The 22,243-nt window shown below is 41.6% G+C and overlaps 1 protein-coding gene across 8 annotated transcripts in view; it reads right to left on the reverse strand.

Annotated features, from left to right (window-relative positions):
* Positions 1-12,919, reverse strand: part of REPS1 (RALBP1 associated Eps domain containing 1) — an 89,985-nt gene extending 77,066 nt beyond the window's left edge. For 5 of the 8 annotated variants that reach the window (XM_058307553.2, XM_058307552.2, XM_023589244.3 and 2 more), the window contains exon 1: positions 12,684-12,919. In XM_058307553.2, the coding sequence (XP_058163536.1) occupies positions 12,684-12,836 (153 nt within the window). In that variant the 5' untranslated portion in view covers positions 12,837-12,919. The remainder of the gene's footprint in view (positions 1-12,683) is intronic. The other 3 variants (XM_004459931.5, XM_023589245.3, XM_004459929.5) reach the window with 1 other exon arrangement.
* Between the last annotated feature and the right edge of the window lie 9,324 nt (positions 12,920-22,243).

The following is a 22,243-nucleotide window of genomic DNA, read 5'->3' on the forward strand; positions in this document are numbered from 1 at the left end:
TAAATACAAATAAACCAGAGAGATGGAAACAGAATAGGAGCTACATATGGCAGGGAAAGCACAGAGAGATTGAGAGGTGATGAGTTTGTTTGTTTTTTATTATTATAATTATTATGGAATAGTGAAAATGCTCTAAAAATGACTGAAGTGATGAGTACATAACCATGTGATTATACCAGATACCATTGATTGCACACTTTGGATGGATTTATGCTTTATTAATATATACCAATAAAATAGGTCTAATTTAAAAATTACACCTTTCAAAAAATTTTCAAGTTTATGCTCATATGTGACAACACATGAGAGAAAAGTATGTCATTTTTGATAAAATAATTGAATCCTATTGTGAAACATTGTTCATAACCATTTCTAAACTGCACAGGTCAAAACCTTCTGCCTTGAAACTTGGAACTGCTTCCATTCTGGATGGCAAATAACTGGCACAACAAAGTGAATCATACTCCTCTTTCAAAAAAAAGGGTTTGCTGAATAAAAGAATGATGCAATTATAAAACATTAAATAGGAGAAAACACTTTAACTATATGGTGCATAGAATTCAATAGAACCACCCCTAAAGAAATGGTATAGCAAGGCTAGGGGATAATAGACCTCCAGGAATTTGTCCACAAACCTTCAAGAAACCACCAATCCTTGAGTATCATTTTCTTATTAACAAAATGGGAATAACAATATCTTCCATATCCATATAACAGTCTCAAGAAAGTTTCAGAAAAATTCTAAGGTCTTATGTGAGAAGACAACACTAAATCCCTGCAACAAAGTGCAATGGACAACTTACTGTGAAAGGACGTTTCAAGTAGAATGAAGTTATGTTTACAGCCCTCAATATCACTGAACGACCTCATTCAGGAACCAACAGGCTGCGGCAAGCCTCTAAGGCCACGCAGCTGCTCCTTGCAGCTTCCCCATGCCCACCAAACCTGGTTGCCTGGGCGAACAGAAGGGGGCATTTCAGCACAAATGCAGTATATTGTCCTCCCCACAAAACCAGCCCCTCACCCTCCTGCCTTCTTTGTTTCCTTTAATAGCAGCAGGACCCTGCAGGCTCAAAACCTCAGAATTATTCTTTGACTCTTTCCGCAATAAACATCACTTCAGAAAAACATACCCTCAAATTAAGTACACAGTAAAAGGGCAAAACCAAAGGTATTTCTGACAGGATCAAAGGATCTGGGGCAGCATTATTAGGATCACCTCATAAAAACAAAAATTCTAAAGCCAGGTTTGAAGAACAATGGAGGAGTGTCACTACTGTGAAAGCTAAGGCCCTCTAGTGCCGAGTCTTCTCTTGGGGATGGCCTTCGAAGGACCAGGTACCGTACTTTGTGTCTGCACATCTTACCTCTGTATGGTAACAAGAATCCTTCAGAAACACTATTGTTCTCAGGCTACAGATGAGGAAATGGAGAGTGTTGGGGAGGTGAAGTGACTTGCCTCGGACTAGAACGTTTGAAAGTCCCATGGAGATTCAAGTCTAGAATGGCCACATTCCAAAGTCTACTATGACTCTCTCCAATGCTTACTGACACAGAAAATTACAAGGAACTTGCAATTAAATACTTTTTTATGGATTATAATGAAGCACTTTGGAAAAATATGAAGTCCTCCAAATTAACCATTGATAAGATACAGTATCAACAAACTCTCCTTTGGTCAAACCTCTGATCCTTCTAGTCACAAATAAGACACCAAAAAAAACCAGTAATAGTCTCGGAAGATTTCTAAATAACAACAATTTCTTTTTTTTCAAGGATATAGATATTTCTATTTCCACATGCAACATTTTACATTAGCCGTGGACAACAAGAAAAGACCGTCACTCTTAGATCAGCACCTTTGCAACTACTAATACTTCTTACCCAAAAGAGCATATTGATATAATTGTGGGATTAGGTAAAAATCAATCCACTTACACAAACTCAGAATGAATACAACAATTTAGAGATAAAAGGATACCAAGTCAGGCCCTCTAAGTAACATTAGAAGCTTTCAGCCTACAAAAATGTACTATGGGAGCAGTGATTATTCCAATGGAAGAAAGTACCTCAACATACTCCTGGAGACTGAAATGACTATTTCATTAAAATTATTAGTATTTGTAAGATATGACCATTTTAAACTCAGATTATTTTTAAGGTTTTACATTTCTGTGGTTATCAGAAAATTAAGATATCCAAGTTAAGCATATATAAATTCAGCATTCCACCCAAAGTCAACAGATGAAAATTTTCTCAATTCATTCTAAATCACATTATTTTTAGCTCCTACTAAATCTAATAAAATATTGTACTTATAAAATAAGTTAATATATATAAAGTATGCAGAGCAGTGCCTAGTACACAAAGCAGTGAATAAATTTGGCCAGAATTATTTCAATATTGAGGTTTCAGATAAATATAAATACTCATTGTAACAAATCTTCATGTGACAATCTCCTCCACATGAAGTCTATCAATACATCAACTTTTATATGATATTCAGAACATAAGTCCCATACCAAGTGCCAGAAGATATTACAGTAAGTAATGCTGAGGGACTAAGAGTTAAAATCATATTATATGAGCAGTACAGAAAGTCCTTTCTTCAGTGCACTCACCTTCACATTATTCAAACGATCATTTCGTGCACTCCCTTTACCTCTCAAGCTGTTGAATTCTTTTACAGTTTTGAGGTATATTTTATACACCAAAAATTTCAACTACTCAACAAGTCAATGCTATTTAGTAAATTTATAACATTTTGCACCATCACCACAATCCAATTTTAGAATTTCTTTTAAATGCACACTTTATTTCAAACCAAAAATTAAAATAACAGACAAAAGGAAGCTCAACAAGTTATGGAAGGTTTACTCCTAAAAAGTTCTGTCCGGGAACTTTTATCTTATTTCATCGTAACAAACTCAAATTGTTTTAGAAAATTTTAGAATTTTCTATTACTCCAAATATTTATCTGCAACCTGTTTCTAGTTACTCCTAACTCCTGCTCCCGCCCCAGGAAACCACTGATCCGCTTTCTGTTTAAATTTACCTTCTCTAGACATTTATTTCATATAAATGGAATCACATAATATGTACTCTTTTGCATACGGCTTCTGTCACAGTGTTTTTTTTTTCCTTATTTATTTCTCTCCCCTTTCCCCACGCACCCCCCTGCCCAGTTGTCTGCTTTCTGTGTCCATTCGCTGTGTGTTCTTCTGTGACCACCTCTATCCTTATCAGTGGCACTGGGAATCTGTGTTTCTTTTTGTTGCGTCATCTTGCTGCATCAGCTCTCCGTGTGTGCGGCGCCATTCTTGGGCAGGCTGCACTTTCTTTCACACTGGGTGGCTCTCCTTACAGGGTGCACTCCTTGCACGTGGGGCTCCCCTACACAGGGGACACCCCTGCGTGCAGGGCACTCCTTGCGCACATCAGCATTGCACATGTGCCAGCTCCACACGGGTCAGGGAGGCCCAGGTTTTGAACCAACAGACCTCCCATGTGGTAGGCGGATGTCCTATCCATTGGGCCAAGTCCACTTCCCTGTCACAGTATGTTTTGACATTCATGTTGCAGCATATATCAGTAGTTCATTCCTTTATATTACAAAATCCATTATTTGGATATACCACATTTTGTTTATCCAAACATTTGATGGACATTTCAATTGCTTTCCAGTATTTAGCCATTATGAATATTCTAGACATGAATGTATGCTACTACATTTACATAAACAATTCTGAGTATTCATGTGTTTTCATTTCGTTTGTGTAGAGCTGGGCCGACAGGCAGGGGTGGCAAGCCGACACAACAAGATGATGCAACAAGAGACACAAGAAGAAAAAGACAATAAGAGACACAACAAAGCAGGGAACAGAGGTGGTTCAAGCAAATAGGCACCTCTCTCCCATATCGGAGGTCCTGGGTTCAGGTCATGATGCCTCCTAAAGAAAGAAGGAAGATGAATAGACACAACAAGTGCAAACAATGAGGGGGTGGGGAGAAATAAAATAAAATCTTTTTTTTAAAAAAGAGAAGAACAGTTAGTTTTTATAGTAAGCTTATGTTTAACTTTTTAAGAAACTGCCAAACTGTTTTCCCAAGAGGCTGGTATCATTTATGTTCTCAACAGCAAAGTAGAAGTGTTCCAGTTTCTCTACAATATCATCACTTGTTATTATCTGTCTTTTTAATTATAGCCATTCTAATGGGAGTGTGATAGTATCTCTTTGTGGTCTCATTTGCAAATGACTAACAACACGGGATGATTTTTTCATATGCTTATTGGCCATTCATATTATTTTCTTTGATGAATAGTAAAGTCTTTAGCCCAGTTATTTTATTTTTTATTTTTAAAGAAACTTTAGATTACATAAATGCTACATTTTAAAAAAAGCGATTCTCATATACTTCACCCCCTCCCTCTCCCAGTTGTTTCTTTTTATTATTGAGTTGTAAGGATTTACATATTCTACATTAAGGACCTCTACCAACTGTATAATATGCAAGTATTTTCTCTCAGTCTGTGGCTTGTCTTTTAACTTTCTTAATGGTATCTTTTGAAGTGCAAGTTTTAAAATTTTAATGAAATACAATTTATCATTTTTCCTTTTGTGGCTCATGCTTTTGGTGACATATCTAAGAACTCTGCCTAACTCAAGGTCACAAAGATTTTCTCCTATGTTGTCATCTGGGAAGTTTTATAGTTATAGGTTTTACAATTCAGTCTGTGATACATTTTGAGATCATTTTTATGTATGGTGTGAAGTATATGCAACCATATGTAAGTTCTCTTTTTTTTTTTAAACATATGGATATCCAATTGTTCCAGCACCATTTGTTGAAGAGATTATCCTTTCCCCATTGAACTATCTTGGAACTTTTTCAAAAGTCAACTGAACATAAATGTAAAGGTTTATTTCTGGATTCTCAATTCTATTCCATTGATCTACATGTTTATCCTTAAGCCAATCACACTGTCTTGATGACTTGTAGCATTATAGTAACTTTTAAAATTGGGTAAGTCTTTCAATTATTTTTCCCCTAAAATTGTTTTGGTTATTCTAGGTCTTTAAGTTTCCTCATCAATTTTAGGATCAGCCTGATCTGCTAAAAAAAATGTCTACGAGGACTTTGCAGTTTGAAGGACACAGCTATCTCAACAACAGTGAATCTGTCAATCCATGAACATAGACTGCCTCTCCATTTATTAAAAATCACCATTAATTTATCTGTTGTTTTGTACTTTTCTGCATAAAAATCTCAGCACTTTTTTTGTTAAATTTATTCCTAAGTATTTTATTCCCTTTTGATGCTATTGTAAACAGAATTTTTTTTTCTTAATTTCTTGTTCAGATTGCCTCTTATTACTAAACTATTAGTCTTGCTTCAGTTTGTATAGAAAATAGAAGCCATTAGGCTAAACATCCTCATTTCCTCCTCACCAAATCTATATACCTACCGCTTGACTCATGTTCTTTCTTCCTCCTGTCAAAGGTTTGTCCCTCTGTGCAGCTAGGATCCTGGCCATTCTTCAACTCTCAAGAACTTCTCTCTTCATCCTCCTTGGCTCCCTTAATCCAAGTAACTAAAACCATGCTACAGAATTTCCTACATTCAAAAAATGAGCAAAAGACTTCTTTTATTCCCTCATAGACTTACAGCTTTTATTCCATACTGTTTCCTAGTCCAAGTTCTTTAAAAAGTCAACTCTACACTTTATTTCTGGTTCCTCGGCCACCATTTACTCCTCAAGTCACTCAAATCTGGCTTCCTCCTCTGCTAGCCCGTGAAAATTGGCTCATCAAAGTCACCGATGACCTCTAGGTTGACAAGTCCAATGTCCATGTTTCTAACAATGTGATCTCAAGCTCTCAGCCAAACTCGATCCAGCTGACTACACTCTCCTTGAAATAATTTCAGCATCTGGCATCCATGACATAATTCCAAGTTTCCCTCCAAACCACTTTTGTCCTTCTTAGCCTTCTTCCCAGAGGCTTTCCAGTTGGCCCCACTTAGAAATGTTCAGCATTCCTCAGGGTTCCATTTCCAGTCAAGTCTTTTTTCCTCTCTATAGTCTTTTTCTCAGCAATTTCATCTATTTTCATGGCTTTAAATATTACTAATACACTGATAACCTCCAAATTGATGTCTCCAAGCCAATTATCTCTGAGTTCCTCAAAATTTGTTGATCCTCTGTGAAGGTGGCCTACTTAATATCTGACTATATCACAGGCTGCCGAGATATGCCAAAAGGAACTCCCAAATTCATCATCACGCCTTTACCAAAATAAAACTAACAATAACAAAAAACCTATTCCTCTCCCAGCCATCCAATAATGGCAACATTCAGCAACATCCTTGAGTTCTTCCCTCTCTCTTAAGTTACATCATCAATCCATTATCATCCCCTCCTACTTTTACAACCTACAAATATCTCAAATATGCCCATTTCTCTCCATCTTACTGCCACTTCACTAATTCAAATCATTGTAATTCCTGTCTGGGCTACCATATGTCCACTGGTCTCTCTGCTTCTCCTTGTCTAAAAGGAGTCAGTTATCTTTATATAATATAATTCAAATGCTGCTGCTTGTCTGAATAAAAATTCTTACCGCTTTTCTATTGTACTGTGCACAAGCCCCTGTGGTTGGTGGTCCCTGCCACTCTCCCCTCTAGTCCCACAATGCCCTGGCTTTTCATTTCCATCTCCTCAAACACATTAAGCTCTTTTCAGCTTTAGGCCCTTAATAAGTTGTACCCTCTGCATGAAACACCTCATTTTTCACCCCTCCTGTCCATGCCTCCTCTGAGAGGCTTTCCCTTATCACCTAACCAGATCCCATGGCATCCCCACTCATGATTCCGTTTAAGTGTACACCATTCTTCCTCTTCGTAATATTAGCAAAAGCTATAATCCACAAATGATTTTCACCCTGCACATACATACCAAGTACAACAAATAGTAGCCACTGAAAAGCATTTGTTCAAAGTATGCAAAACTGATTTAAGAAAGAATGTTCAGTATTTCACAAGTCTGTCTTCCTTAAAACTTTCTGAACTGAGAATTCCATGGGATGAGTTTGACTAGACTGGAAGAAAACTGGCAATTTCAAATTACACACAAAATTTAGTGAAAGTATATTTTTTAAACAGATGTCTATAATGTACACCAGAATGTCAAGGGAATCCACAATCGAAAAGAGGTTTAGAAGGAGATACATGATCTAATACATTCTGGCTTCATTATTTAACAAGACAGACCTCAAATTCAACATACAATTAATTCTTGAAACACAACAGAGAAGCAGTATTTTTAAAAATCTTAAGCCCTATAATTTATTAATTTTGAAATCTGGTACATTAGTCAGTTAAAGGGGTGCTGATGCAAAGTACCAGAAATCTGTTGGCATTTATAAAGGGCATTTATCTGGGGTAAAAGGTTACAGTTGCAAGGCCCTAGAGTCCAACTCAAGGTACCATAAGAGGTACTTTCTCATCCAAGTGTGTTGCCACGTGTTAAAGCAGGATCCAAGGCGATCTTTGCTTGGTCTCTCAGGCCTTCTTCCTCTTAAGTATCCATGGGCCCTGCTTCTTCTGGTCTCAGCTTTAGGCTGGCATAGGGTTTGCCTCTTTTCCTGGGCCTTTAGCTCTTGAGCCTTCTCCTTTCTGCCGCGTGGTAAGACTGAAATGAATAAGTTCTCTCCTTTTCCGTATGTCCTCTTGAGGGAGAGTCCAATTATCTCAGCCCACCAAGGGGACAGGGACTCAACCCTGAGTCACGCCCTACTGATGTGGTCAAATCAAAGGCCCTAAATTGATTTAATTAAGTAAACTTAAAACCTTTGAATTTAATACAATCAAAGGGTACCAAATACAGAGGAACAGACCATTTTACAAACATAATCCGTAGCTTTTTTGGAATTCACAAATAATATCAAACTGCTACATTTGGTATATGATTTGAACTTTGAAAAAGTAGATTTGTGAGGCAAAGATCTTAAGTCCTAATTTTTATGTCATACCTATGTACTCACTCCATCAGGCACAGATGTAATGGAGGGAATCCCCAGACAGTAAATGATTTGTTCACGTTTACAAAGCTAGCTAAAGTGAAGACAGGGCCTTGCCTCCCATGCTTCGTGCTCTTACACTAACCTCTCAAGCCCTTCTACAGTTAGGTCAGAATGCTTAGCATGAGTTCTCCAAATTCTAACACTAACTCTGAGAAACTGATTGTAAGAGAGAGAGGGGGAGGAGGAGGGGAATGGAGAGAGGGAGAAGAGGAGATTAGCACTACATGAAATCATAGGAAAGATAAATTTTAAAAGTAAACATGGCACTACAGAAAACCATTAACTGTGACTTCTTTCACAAACAGTTATGTCATGTTTTTAACTGTGTACAGGAAAGTGTCTGATTAAGGTGAGAAACTTTTTTTAGTTTAAGTAATTTCAGTGATTCAAAAATGAAGAAAAGTCACTATTTCAGAACAAACCTGACATTTATTTTTAAGTTTACAACTTTCAATACATAAATGAAGCTCTGCTTTTCTATTTTAAAACTTATCACTAACGAATAGATTTTGCAATTGAATTGAACAAGTTTCAAGAGAAAGACAGTTTGTTTCATTGTTGTTTCTTTTCCCCATTAAATTTATGCATGAATTCAAATACTCTATCAAGGTATTGCGCAATACAAATGATCTAAGATTTTTCAGCTTCATTAATAGGGTACATTGCTTATAATCTTAAATAAGAGAACAGTCAGTACTAGAATATTTACTCAAAATTATGCAAAGTGTGTATGAAGTTTTAAGACATTTCCTGAAATAGAGGTTTTAAGTAAAAACCAAGAAATATACTGATTAGTAAGGTAAATAGTAAAACTTTACTAACCTTTAAAAGATAAAATACATTGCTCCTAGAAAAGGTGATTTTTAAGCCACAGCACAACATCCTGCTCAGCAGACAACGAAGTTCCCAAGAACTATGGACAACTCAAAAACAGTCTGAATTTTATTCCTCCCCTTGCCCTCCAACCACATACGCAGTAAAAGACAGACAGACCTGGGTTGTGGCAAGGAATAATGGTAAGGGAGAGGGAACCCCTACTCACTAAGTTAACCTCTCTGCCTATCAAGTTCCTAGTTAATAAACACTCACTTCACAGGGTTGCTGTAAGCACCCAGGGAGTCTGCACGAACCTGATTTGCCCGGTAGCAGGAACATAATGGGCACCCAACAATGCCAGCTCCTTCCTCCTTCAGTTCTGAGCCCTCTGTTATTTGTGCTCTACACTCATCCCCCTGGATGATTCAGCCTTCTTAGAATTTTATCACCAGATGCTGAAAACCATAGCCTCCACCAAGGACCTGATGCATCTGTTTGTGCCCAATGTGTGGACACTGTGAGAGATAGTGACTCTGGAGCAACACACTGTCCCCTGTCCCCAAGACACTCGGGTGAGGCCTCCACCCCAAACACCTAAAACTGTAAGGACTGGTGTCCGAGTAGGACACATCAGAAGGGTTAATTCTGTTTCTATCCATTTCTACCTTTTTCCTGGAGATGTGCACTGCCATCTCAAAAGCCTAAAATTAAAATCAGCATAAGCCCTTAAAAAACAGACACACACACAGAACAGCAGGGCCCCCTCCTGCCCTTTGCTCACAGTGAATGGTATCTAACAGAGTATTATTCTGGCCCCATGCCCTTCTTGCCCACAGATCATCAGGTGCCCCAGGCCCTGCACGCCTACCTTCATAATTTCCACCACATCTCTAGCCTCGTCTTCTGCCTCCAACAGAGTCCGGGTCACAGTCTCAGTCTCCTCACTACTGACATTTCAGGTTAGATAATTCTTAGTCGTGGGGGGTGTCCCGTGCATCGGAGGATGTTTAGCAGCCTCTCTGGCCTCTACCCACAAGATGTCAGAAGCACTCCCTCTCCCCCAGTTTTGACAACCAGTAATATCTCCAGACACTGCCAAATGCCCTGCCAAGGGGCAAAACTGCCCTCTTCCTCACCTCTCACCGCTCCCCTGATGTTTGAGTACCACTGGCCCAGTTCCTCACCACTGTGTAGCTGAGATACAGAATCAGTCCCAAGCTTGTCTGCAGTTCCTTCTAACTCCTGTTGCACTGACAAACGCCTCCTACAGCACTGCTTTTATGAGTCATTTCTCTCTGTTACCTTCACAATCAAAGGCCTCCACCCAGCCTTGGTAATCTGGCCTCCATCTATTGATTCAATTAAGCATTATCTCACAAAGCACATACCTGCTCATCCAGCTCCTCCTTTTCTATCCTACTGCTGTCATCCTGATTCGGGCACCCATTAACTAGCAACCATTCCAGATCACCACCAAGAGCCTCCTTCCCCAGCCTCTAATCTCTCTCCCATGAAAAGCCAAAAATGACCAGAGGGTCTCCACTATACACTGAAATACGAAATCTTCACCCTGTTGTTTGGAGTCTCTTTCTAACTCTATTTTCCCTTATTCCCTATACATACTCTACCTTTGGCAAAACCTGACCATAGCACAGCCTTGAAAAGGTTCCCACACTTTCTACCTTTGATAGGCTTTTCTTCTGCCGGGAAGTCCTCCTCATCACTCCCCATCCCAACACCCTTAAGGGAATTAAGCCCACACTGCCTCCTTTGTCTACCATTTCTATGTTGGCCAGTTTTTAACTAAATTGCCTGTAAGACATCCAAATTGCTATTTAGTATATATTACTGTCAGAATTCTGCTTAAAATAGTTTCTACAGTTTCCACATTGTGACTGAACCCTGCATATTTAAGTTATTTAAGCTCTCTATACAAAAATGGCAATGGAAATATCTGCATATTAATAAAATTAAACCAAAAAAATTAGAGTAAGCAAATCTCAAGAAGAGGCTAATTAATGCTAATTTATCTATTTGAAATAATACATTTAAAGTCCTAAAGTCTTCAAGCACTCCTAAAAAGACTAAAGTCAGTTTACTTCAGCTCTCCCCAACCCAAAGACACAAACCAAAACAGAATATGGGAAGTTTCTCCTTAATTTTGGTTCCTAAGAAATTTTTTGGTTATTTCTACAAGAGTGGTATCATTAATGAGCCTGTTCTGACCAAACCCTTTCTGTAAGTGTAACTCCAGAGCCACAAGAGGAGAAGGATATAGCGCTCCACCCTATCACCAGCATTTTTTAGCAGGAGTCAGCAAACTACAGGACCTGTTTTGCATGTCCCTGAGCTAAGAATGGTTTTTACATTTTTAAAGGGTTATGAAACAGCCAAAGACTACATGACAGAGATTGTATGTGGACAGCAAAACAGAAAATATTTACTATTTGGCCCTTTCCAGCAAAACTTTGCTAACCTGTGGGCCACTATGCATTTGGGACTACCAGCTGTCCTTCACTGATAAGGCATCCAGCTTTTCCTTCCCAAGTTTTAAAAAAAGAATATAAAGCATACAAGATCATGCAGTAAGACACAGCTCATTCAATTCAGCCACAGTTAACCCATGGGTAGCTTCTGAAACAGAGGCTTGTGTAGGGACATTTTCACTTCTTTATGCTTCACCGAATTTTCCTTAGAAGGAACTGGACTCTCAGTTCTGCAGATGAGCACTCTTAGGCTTGGAGAGTGAAAGTGCCTGGCCCATAGTCACAATGCTAGCTAAAAGCAGGGGGGCAGGAGTTAGAACCCAGGCCTCAAAGCTCCGGGGCCAGTGCTCTGCAGGACACTATATCATATCTACACATTTGGCCTTCTGTTTTGGAGATTCTGATAACTCTCTTGAATAGATATAAAGATGAAAGCTTACAACCTGTTCCAGATATGCTGCTTAGACTCTTACTAGCAGCTATGAATCATTAAACGGAGTAGCAATAATGCTCGCCACAAAAAGAAGATAAGAACTTCTAGGAAGCCTTCTATTTTAAAAAACGGATATGATAAAGAAGGCTTAAAATGTATTTTCCTTATTCTTCTTGGCCCATATGGGTCCATTTGACTTTGAGCTGCTCAAAACTTGGTACCCAACTCAAATACATAAGTCCCACCAAATGTTAAATCTCCAAAATCATGGTTCATTCTGTAGATAATAACAAGTTCTTTTCGCATCTGCTTGCAAACTACTATCTAGCAGTTCGCTTTTTTTAATCTTTCCTAAGATTTTTAGCTTCCTTTAATCTTACCCTTGGATTAATTTTTTTTTAAAAAAAAAAAACACTTATTACCTCTGTTCACGCAATTCAAGAATTAAAAACATTCGACCATATTATATGGATAACTTTACTATTGTGCAGGATCCGAAGAGCTCTGTAAATATCGGGATCTAGAACTCCAAGATGAGACCCGAGGTCTTCCACCTGAAGTTGCTCTTCCAGTGGGGGAAAATACAGATCCTCTGAGCAGCAGAGCGATTCAGAGATACCAGGCACACACCCACCGCTCCCCCCTCGCCCGCCCACACGCACCTTCCACCATATTTTTGCACCTGAGTTTTGTCCTCCAGGAGAGACCCACCCCTGCGATCCCGGCGCCAGTCCCGTGGCCCGGGCACCTGCGGCCGCGCGCCCGCGGGGTGGGCGCCCGGGGGACCTGTCCACCGCCGGCCCTCGACCACCGGCGCCCCGTGCTGCTGCCCCTCGGCGGCCGCCCGAGCCCGGGCCGCGGCGTTACCTGCGGGACCACGTTGTTGGGCAGCTGCGCGGCCCGGAACAGCTCGAGCACCCGCCCGTTGGCCGCCACCTTCTTGGTGCTCTCGATGTCGCAGTAGGAGAAGAGATCCGAGTAGTATTTCTGCTCCGCATCGCTCAGCGTCAAGCCTTCCATGTTCGCCCCGGCTCCCGGCCGCCGCCCGCCCGCAGGCACCGCGGGGCCGGCGCTCGACCCCGAGCCGCGCGCGGCCTCCGCCCCGCCGCGAGCGGCCGCGAGGGGAGGCCCGGGCGGCAGGGGGCTCGGGGGGCGCGGCCGGGCTCGGCGGCCGCGGCGAGCGCGAGTTCGGCGGCCCGGCGCCCGCCCCCCGCGGGTTCGAGTCTCCCCGGCGCCCTCCGCCCGGCCTCGGCTTCCCCGGCGGCGCGCGTCCCCCCGAGCGCCGGCGCCACCCGGAAAGTTGCGGGGCTCCGAGTCTAAAGTTTCGGGGGCTCGGGGCTGAGCGCGGCCGCCGCCCCGCCTCCCGCCGCCGCCATTTAGCGCCCGCCAGGCCCCGACGCCCGCCCGGCTCTGACAGGCCGCCCAGACCCGGATGTGAGGCCGCGCAGAGCTGGCGAGAGAGACCCGCCGGCGCGGCCCGGAGAGGCGCAGCGCCCCCTGGCGGCCGGAGCGCGCGTGCCGCCGACGCCCGAGCGTGCGCTCCGCGCGGGGCTGGAAGCGGCCGGGGCTCCGGGGGTGCTCGGGCTCCGCGTGCGCCCCGGGCGTCAGGTGCTCCTGAGGCGGTGGCTCCGGCCTCTGCGCCCGCATCTGCTCTGCGAGCCGTGAGCGGCGTCGGCGAGCCCTCACCGTGTAGACGCCAGCGCTGGGCCTCAGCACCCACTCTGGGCTCCAGACCCTGCCTACCTGCCCTTGTGGGTGGAATTGGGTCCCTTCAACAGGACCCGGGAAGGGGACCGTGTCCGGATACAGGGTCCCCGCAGGTGTAATCCCGCTAAGTCCAAAGTCCAATGCGCAGGCGTCCTCCTAAGACTGGCCTCTGCCTGACTTCTCCAGGGCCGTTCAGAGGACTCCCCTGAGCACCTGCCGAAACCACCCCTCCATCTCTGCCCTCACCTGAATTATTCTTGAATATTTTCCTTCGTGGCACTTTTCACGACCTGTCATTATATATTTGTTTACATTTTTAATAGCTAATAATTATTGAGCACTATTCTAAATACTTCACGTTAATTACATTATTAACCACAACCGCCCCCTGAAGTAGGCGCTATTAGTATTTTCATTTGACATATTAGGAAACTGAGGCACAGATGGATTAAGAAACTGATAAATCACATTGTTATTAAGTGTCTGGATCTGAGATTCAAAACCCAGGCCATCTTAACTACAAAATCACTGTCCTACAACACCTTTCTTGCCTATTAAGTCCCCAGTCACCACCCCTTATTTATCCCACCTCAGTCCCCTTCCCCCCCCCCCCACCTGAATTCCCCTGAATATAAGCTCCATGAGAGCTGGGGTCTTGTCCATTTTGTCCACTGCGGTAGCTCCAAGGCCAGTATCTGGCACATAGTGCACATCAAAAATTATCTGTTGAAAAAAATGAATGAAGGAAGCAAGGAACTTCAGCATGGATGTGATGAGTCAGTACATACCTAATCTCCTGGTTTGGTTCCCTTATCTAGAAATCTCCAGCTCCAATCCCCCTTAGTAAATTCAAGTAATGGCAAGATTGCTTCACTACCAAGTTCTGGAACTCTGAAATTTCTGGAATTCTGAAATTTCCTTCTCAGTCCATAATGTGCTAACCTTTCACTCCCACCTTCCGTCCTCTAATAAGCATGCTCATTGTTGCCTTCAGGTTCTCCCCTCACAATCCCAACATGTATTTCCTGTATATATTAAAAAAATATACAGTGAGCATCCTGTGCCATCGTGAAAGAAACTGCATGACCTTGTCCTCAGGGATAGAGCAGCCTGGGGACCTGCCAGCCGTGCCAAGAAAACCTATATGAGCACCTCAGTCCCTTCATGGAGCGTTCCTCTTCCTCTTTGCCAGCTGAGGACCCCGAAGGGACCACAACACATGCGTTATGGAATGTTGAGGGAATTCTCCATCCCTCAGATGCTTTCCTAATAGGGCAGGATGTGGAGTGGGAGCTTCCAAAAAGTGGAAGACAAAGAGACACCAGGTACCACGTAGTCTAAAGAAAAACAACGTTTAAAGCCAGACCACAACTCTGAAGGCTAACGAAGAAGCCACAGAAGGGGCCCTACTGCCAGCAGCTGCTGAGTCAGCAGTCCCCCTCCCCAGGAGGGGTCCTGGTAAGTGGTCCCGTGAGCCCTACATCTGTGAGATGCCCTCAAAACAAAAACACCCTCTCCTGTGCAGGTGGAAGGTCAAAATGGCAGGGAGGCTCAGAGGGGAGCCTGCCTCCCCACCCCCCAGCAGGATGCTGGGTGGGATTCAGAACCCACCAATGCACTGGGGCTGCTGGGTGCTGGACTAAGGCATGGTTGGGGGTGGGAGGCATTGTGACCGTCAGACACCACGGAGAAATCCAATAAATAACTGTGCTAGGATTAGTCCTTCATTTGTTTGTCTACAAAGCTCTGCCCAGGAAGGGGTTGCACATTTGTATCTTCATATCTCCAAAGCAGAGCAGAGCCTCTACACAAAGTAGGTTATTGAAAATGCTTTCTTGGCGGCAGACTTGGCCCAGTGGTTAGGGCGTCCGTCTACCACATGCGAGGTCTGCGGTTCAAGCCCCGGGCCTCCTTGACCCGTGTGGAGCTGGCCCATGCGCAGTGCTGATGCGCGCAAGGGGTGCCCTGCCACGGAGGAGTGTCTCCCATGTAGGGGAGCCCCACGTGCAAGGAGCCCCGTAAGGAGAGCCGCCCAGCGCGAAAGAAAGTGCAGCCTGCCCAGGAATGGTGCCGCCCACACGGAGAGCTCACACAAGATGATGACACAAGAAAAAGAAACACAGATTCCCGTGCCGCTGACAACAACAGAAGCGGACAAAGAAGACACAGCAAATAGACACAGAGAACAGACGGGTGGGGGGGTGGGGGGAGAGAAATAAATAAATAAATCCTAAAAAAAAGAAAGGAAATGGTTTCTTGAATTTAACTGTATTATGTGGTTAGGTTGAAAAAACAACAACAACGTTCTACATTTCACAGAATGAATGGGCAAATGCTAATAATGTTGCCGAAGTGCAGACCACAATGTATGTGTAAATCACCTGAGGGCCTGTCAGGGTTGCTGTATTAGCTTCATTCACTGTTGTAACAAATCACTGCTGTAACAAATCATCTCGAATTTAGTGACTTAGAACAACGTAAGTTTATTATCTTACAGTCCTGAAGGTCAGAAGTCCAAAATGGGTAGGTAGGGCTCTATTCCCTCCAGAGCCCCTAGGAGACAATCAGTGTTCTTTGCCTTTTCCAGCTTCTAGAGGTTTCCTGCAATCCTTGGCTCATGGCCCTGCATGACTCAGACCTGTGATTTTGTCGTCACCTCTCCTTTTCTGTCTCCATTGTCACATTGCCTCCTCTCCCTCTTATAAGGACCCTTGTGATTTCTTTGGGTCCCTTTGGATAATCCAGGATAATCTCTCAATCTCAAGATCCTTAACTTAATCTACCTCCAAATTCCCTGTTGCCACATAAGGTAACATATCCACAGGTTTGGGGGATTAGGACATGGACATTTGAGGGCCCATTATTCTGTGTACCATGGTACCTTAATTTGTTTTGCATTTTAGCTCTACATTTCCCTTAAGAAGGAATGAAGACAAGTATCATTAGCTAAAATTAAAAATAAAGGACTAAATACCTTCTAAAGAAATTCATGCTATCAAACTCATTCTAGATTCAAGTAAAGTCAGCTTCCCAAGACAAGGTTGTCCTTCCTGTATGCTGTGTTTGCAAATGTAAAGCTTAGGAGCAGGACAAAATGAAAGCATTGCAGCCTTTGTTCCCAGATCATCTTGAGAGCTGCAGATATCCAACTTTTCAAAGGGAATAGCCCACCCAAACACCAGGCACTTATCCAGCTATCTCTCCAGACATGGGTCAGAATTCTTAAGACTCTAGGGTGTCCAAGCATAGTGTGTATGAGTGGTGGATAGACTCTTAGAAGTTTCTTTAACTCTTTTTTTTTTTTTAAAGATTTATTTATTTATTTAATTCCACCCCCCATTCCCCCCCCCCACCCCACCCGGGTGGCTGTTCTCTGTGTCTATTTGCTGCGTCTTGTTTCTTTGTCCGCTTCCGTTGTTGTCAGCGGCACGGGAAGTGTGTGTGGTGCCATTCCTGGGCAGGCTGCACTTTTCTTTCGCGCTGGGCGGCTCTCCTTATGGGTGCACTCCTTGCACGTGGGGCTCCCCTACACTGGGGACACCCCTGCTTGGGGCGGCACTCCTTGTGCACATCAGCACTGCGCATGGGCCAGCTCCATGGGTCAAGGAGGCCTGGGGTTTGAACCGTGGGCCTCCCATGTGGTAGAGGGACGCCCTAACCACTGGACCAAGTCCATTTCCCATAGAAGTTTCTTTAACTCTTGACCCATTCTCTTATTCTACTGTGATGCTCCTATCTGTACCTCCATTTTCTTCATCACGGTTTTATCACTCATACTAAATATACTGCTTGAATGAGTTAATGATTGTATTTTCAGGGCAGGAGCAGGGACTGTGAAAGGAGAATCTATCCACTGGAAGACTGACCCATAGAGAAGATCTAACTGATGCTGGAGACACCAACTGACTTGGAGCAAGAAAGGGAGAAATACCCGATTGCTCATTTATTCAAGAAATATTTTTGCATGTTTCCTTGCCAGGCACCTTTCTGGCTACAGGGATCTCATTAGCAAATTGAACGAAATTTCTGTACCTGTGAAATTTCAACTCTAGTGCTACTATAATATTAATTTCTTTAGTTATTTTTTTCTGTCTCTATCATTTCTAGCCCTTTAAATTCAACTCCACTCATCATGTGACATTTAATTTCAATGTTTTGGCTTTGTTAGTAAAAAGTCTGATGGAGTATTTATTTTATTTGGGTACTTATGTTCTGCTTTGCTTCCCCAAAATTCCAAGATGGGGTGAGAGCAAGCAAAAGCATGGCCGCCTGGGTTTGAATCCTGGCTTTGCCACTTAAAAAATATGTGACCATTGTAAATTCTCTGTGTCGCAGTTTCCTCACCTTAAAATGAGGATAATTATACTTTACTTTAGAGAGCTATTCTGAAATTACACACACATACACATATAACGTGTTTAGAAGAGTATCTGGACAGTAAGCACTATTATCTGTTATTACTAGATAGAAGACAGATCATTGCTTATATGTTAGTGTGGAATGACTAACTTATTATTTATATGGGTTTTTTTTTTTTAGCATTGTTTTAAAATTTAGTTTTTATTTTTACCAAAAAAATACACAGGCATATAGTTTAACAAGTCAATAATTGTTAAGAGACACTGTGATTTACCAGCCCACTCATACCCGTTTCCAATTGCCCAGAGGCATCAACTTCCAACTTTTAAAATAGATTTTTCTCATATTTAATTCTAGTCCTCTATTTAGCATGCTTATATTGTTTGGTTTTGGTTTTTCAACTTTAGGCATTGTCTACTGAGATGATGCTACAGAAGATGAGGATGCTGCTGGCTTGTGGGCATATACATGCCCAGTGCACCCCTAACACACACATATACTCTTCATCTTCTCATCTTCCCAATATAGTCATGTTCAATATTGAGGGTTCATGTTACTATGAATGTGCAAATACCCTTAGCAGGTGAGCCTTTTATGGTACTGTAACTAATTTCCCCTTTTAGCACAGCTTGTTATTTTCCATGAACTTAACAAATGTCTTTTTCCTTGCTTAGTTTTCTATGTACTTTCTTACTGATATAGTCCCCAAGTCACCTTGATGTATGAAACTCCTCTCCTTCAATTCGAGCACATAGTTTTGCTATTAATTTCATCTTGAGAATTATTTCCAGCCCTGTAACATGCACCAGTCTGCGTCAGTTGATCTCTTCGACTATTGAACAGCTGCTGTTTTGACGCTTCACCTTTATCCTAGTGATTACCTTCTCTTCTCTCCTTTCCTGGTTCTCTTGATTCCTATGACCCATGTATTCCTCCTTCTTGGTTTATGCATTCATTGTGGTGGAATATATCCTCTCACTGCTTTCTGAGAAAGGGTATACATGTACATTTCTTTAAAATTTGCAAGCCTGAAAGTGTCTTTACTCACTCATTCAAATGATAGTTTAGCAGGATATATAATTCTACCTTGGGGATTACTGTTTTCTAGTTTCCACTGTTGCGATTGAGAAGGCTGATGCTATTCTGATTCCTTATGCTTTATTGTATAACTTCATATTTTTCCTAAGGGCTTAGATCTTCTTTTTGTTCCTACTATTTGGATATTTCACAGAAATATTCCTTATTGTTGGTCTAGTAGTATTCACTGTAGTGGCTAGTTCGTATCATCTGTTCTGGTTATATTCTCAAAATGTATTGTTGATGTTGATGTTTCTTCTCTATTTCCTCTGTTATCTCTTTCTAGAATGCCCATTATCTGGACATTAGATCACCTGGGCAGATTTTCCAATTTTCTTTCCTATTATCCATTATTTTGGCTCTTTGTCCTACTATCTGGGAAACTTCAGCAACTTATCGGGAAGGAATATTTTTGTATGTCTTCATGGTTATGACCTTCTGGGAAAATTTTACTGAAATCTGGTTAAAAGTACAAGCCTTGGAACTTAAAGAATGACTGGATAAATAAGATTTGCCTCTTCAGAGGTATGTATTTACATTTCAAAGAGGGTGGAGATTCCTGAACCACAGAGACATCATCCCAGGGGTTGTAAACTCAGAGATGCTTGTGTATCTTTCCCCAGAGACACTTGTTTACATTCCAGAGGATAAGAACCAGGATCCTTCTGCTTCTCTTCCATTTCTAAAAATTTTCTTCTCTTTGCAAACTGTCTGTTTTCCATGATATTCTTTCTTCTGTTTGTTTCGATCTCTGTCTTTACTGATTGAGGCCACCCTTACTTTCCAGGTAGCCCTTAGCTGCTGCTCAGAGTGGGCTGATTGGAAGCTCTGAGGGAGTGTTTGCAGCTCATTGACTTTGAGCTTCATTGTTGGATGACCTGGGTCTACCATTTGTAGGAAAATCCTTGATGAGTCTTTCTTTCGGGTCTTTTCTTTTGGGCTGTGTATTTCCCCCAGAGAAGGATGTTCCAAACCTCGAAGGGTAGAAGTACAGCTGCCAGAGTTCTGGAGGCAAGAGTTCTGGGAAGACAGCTGAGGGTCTCAGAACTCAGCATTCAGCAAGCACATTATCATGGAATCCTCCCTTATTTGCTACTATCCTTGGACCCTTAATTCTACCTGGTAGCTCCGAGTATAAAGAAACTGTCCTTTTCTCTCTCTGGAGAATCAATCTCCAGACTTCTGCCAGTTTGGAAAGGAACAGTAAATCCAGGGGCCTAGAGTTGGGGTGGGGATCTAGGAACTTAATTTTTTCTTAAATAGCTTTATTATATCTTCTTTCTTTTCCTCATCCTTTTTACCCTAGTTCTGGAGGTAACTTATACTGAAAGTTCTTGAGCCTTTTCAGGATTCTAGAATTTTAATTATGTTTTTCAGATTTCCTAACTACTGGCTTGAGGTTTAGCCTTCTCATCCATTTACTTTCCTGGTCCTACAGTGTTGTTGATGCTGACAGTTCTCCCATTCTCTCTATCATAGTGAGTTTATATGTTTTAAAGATGGATTTCAGGAATGAGGAGAAGCCAATGAATGCATGTAAACCACCATCTTCAGTGAAAATCTATTCGATTTCTTTTAGATTGTCAAAGAATATTCTCCCTACTTGCCCCTCTCCCAGTATGGCATACTAAAGTCCAAGATAAATGTACAAAGTAAAACACTGACAGATAGGATGGTTTAGAGATAGATATGACGAGTCACCAAGAGAAGAACTCAGAAATATGGAGTGTAATCAATTTACAGAAAGAACAATTTGGAACATAATGATTAGGGAAAGGAAAAAAAAAGTCTATTTTTGGTATTCTTTAAATGTTGACTTCACTTAAGCAAGGAACCATTTCCAGTGGATTGTCAATTAAAGTTTTGAGGACTACCCAAACGGTCAGGAGGTAGAATGTTAAAGAGTTTCCCAAGTGAATGAGATTTTTGTTCTGGATCTGTCACTTATATTTATATTTCCAGTTATAAAGGTCAAGAAATACAATGTAACACATGGGCCCTTAATCATATCAAGACTAGACATATCAATTTTTAAAAGGGTCATCATGAGAAAACTATTTTAAAGTTGATGTTTTGTACTATATAGTAAATTTAAAGTGTTAATGTTCAGGTAGGAGCACATAGTTGGTTACTGTTCAATAAATGCATCAATTCTTTTTTTAAACTTGAAATTGCTAATTTTTTAAAAAGGCTTTTTAACCCCCCCCCCCCCCACACACACACACACACACCCTGTTGTCTGCTCTGTGTCTATTCACTGTGTGTTCTTCTGGGTCTGCTTGTCTTCTCTTTAGGAGGCACTGGGAACTAATCCTAGGACTTTCTGGAGTGGGAAAGAGGTGATAATCTCTTGCACCACCTCAGCTCCCTAGTCTGTTGCATCTCTTACTGTCTCTCCTCTGTGTCTCTTTTTGTTGCATCATCTTGCTGTGCCAGCTGTCTGCTCAGGCCAGCTTGCTTCATGGACCAGCTTGCCTTCACCAGGAGGCCCTGGGAATCGAGCCCTGGGCCTCCCATATGGTAGACAGGAGCCCAGTTATTTGAGCCACATCTGCTTCCCCTAATTTATTTTTAAATAAATTACATATGAAAAAACCTACTCTTTTGGTATACAGTGCATACCATCATGTAACCACCACTAAAATCAAGAGGCAAAAGTGTTCCCTGACCCAAAAATATTTTTATGTACTCACTCATATCCTGAATCCTCAATTCTTGACAACTATGGATCTTTTTTCTATTCCTATATTTTTGTCTTTTCCAGAATGTCCTATAAATGGATCATGTAGTATGTAGCATAGTACATTTGAGATTATTCCATGTTGCTGTTTTGTATCAATAGTTCATTCATTTTATTACTGAATAGTATTGTATTTTATGGATATAGTACAGTTTGTTTATTGATTCATTAGTTGAAAGGCATGTGGGTTATATTCAATTTGGGTGTTATTATTTATAAAGAAACTATAAATATTTGTGTACAGGTTTATGTGTGAACTTAATTTTTCATTTCTCTTGAGGAAATAACTGGGAATGGGATTGTTGAGTCTTATGGTTAAGAATGGTTTAATATAACTTCAAAAGAAACCACCAAACTGTTTTCCCAAAATGGCTGTACAATTTTGAATTCCCTTCAGCATAGCATACGAGTTTCTATTTCCTCACATTCTCACATGACTTGATATTGTCATTTAAAAAAGATTTCTAATAAATGTGTAGTGGTATCTCATTTTGATTTTAGTTTGTATTTCCCTACTGACAAATTATATTGAGTACCTTTTCAT

This window comes from Dasypus novemcinctus, chromosome 11, assembly GCF_030445035.2.
Source record: "Dasypus novemcinctus isolate mDasNov1 chromosome 11, mDasNov1.1.hap2, whole genome shotgun sequence".
NCBI lineage: Eukaryota > Metazoa > Chordata > Mammalia > Cingulata > Dasypodidae > Dasypus > Dasypus novemcinctus.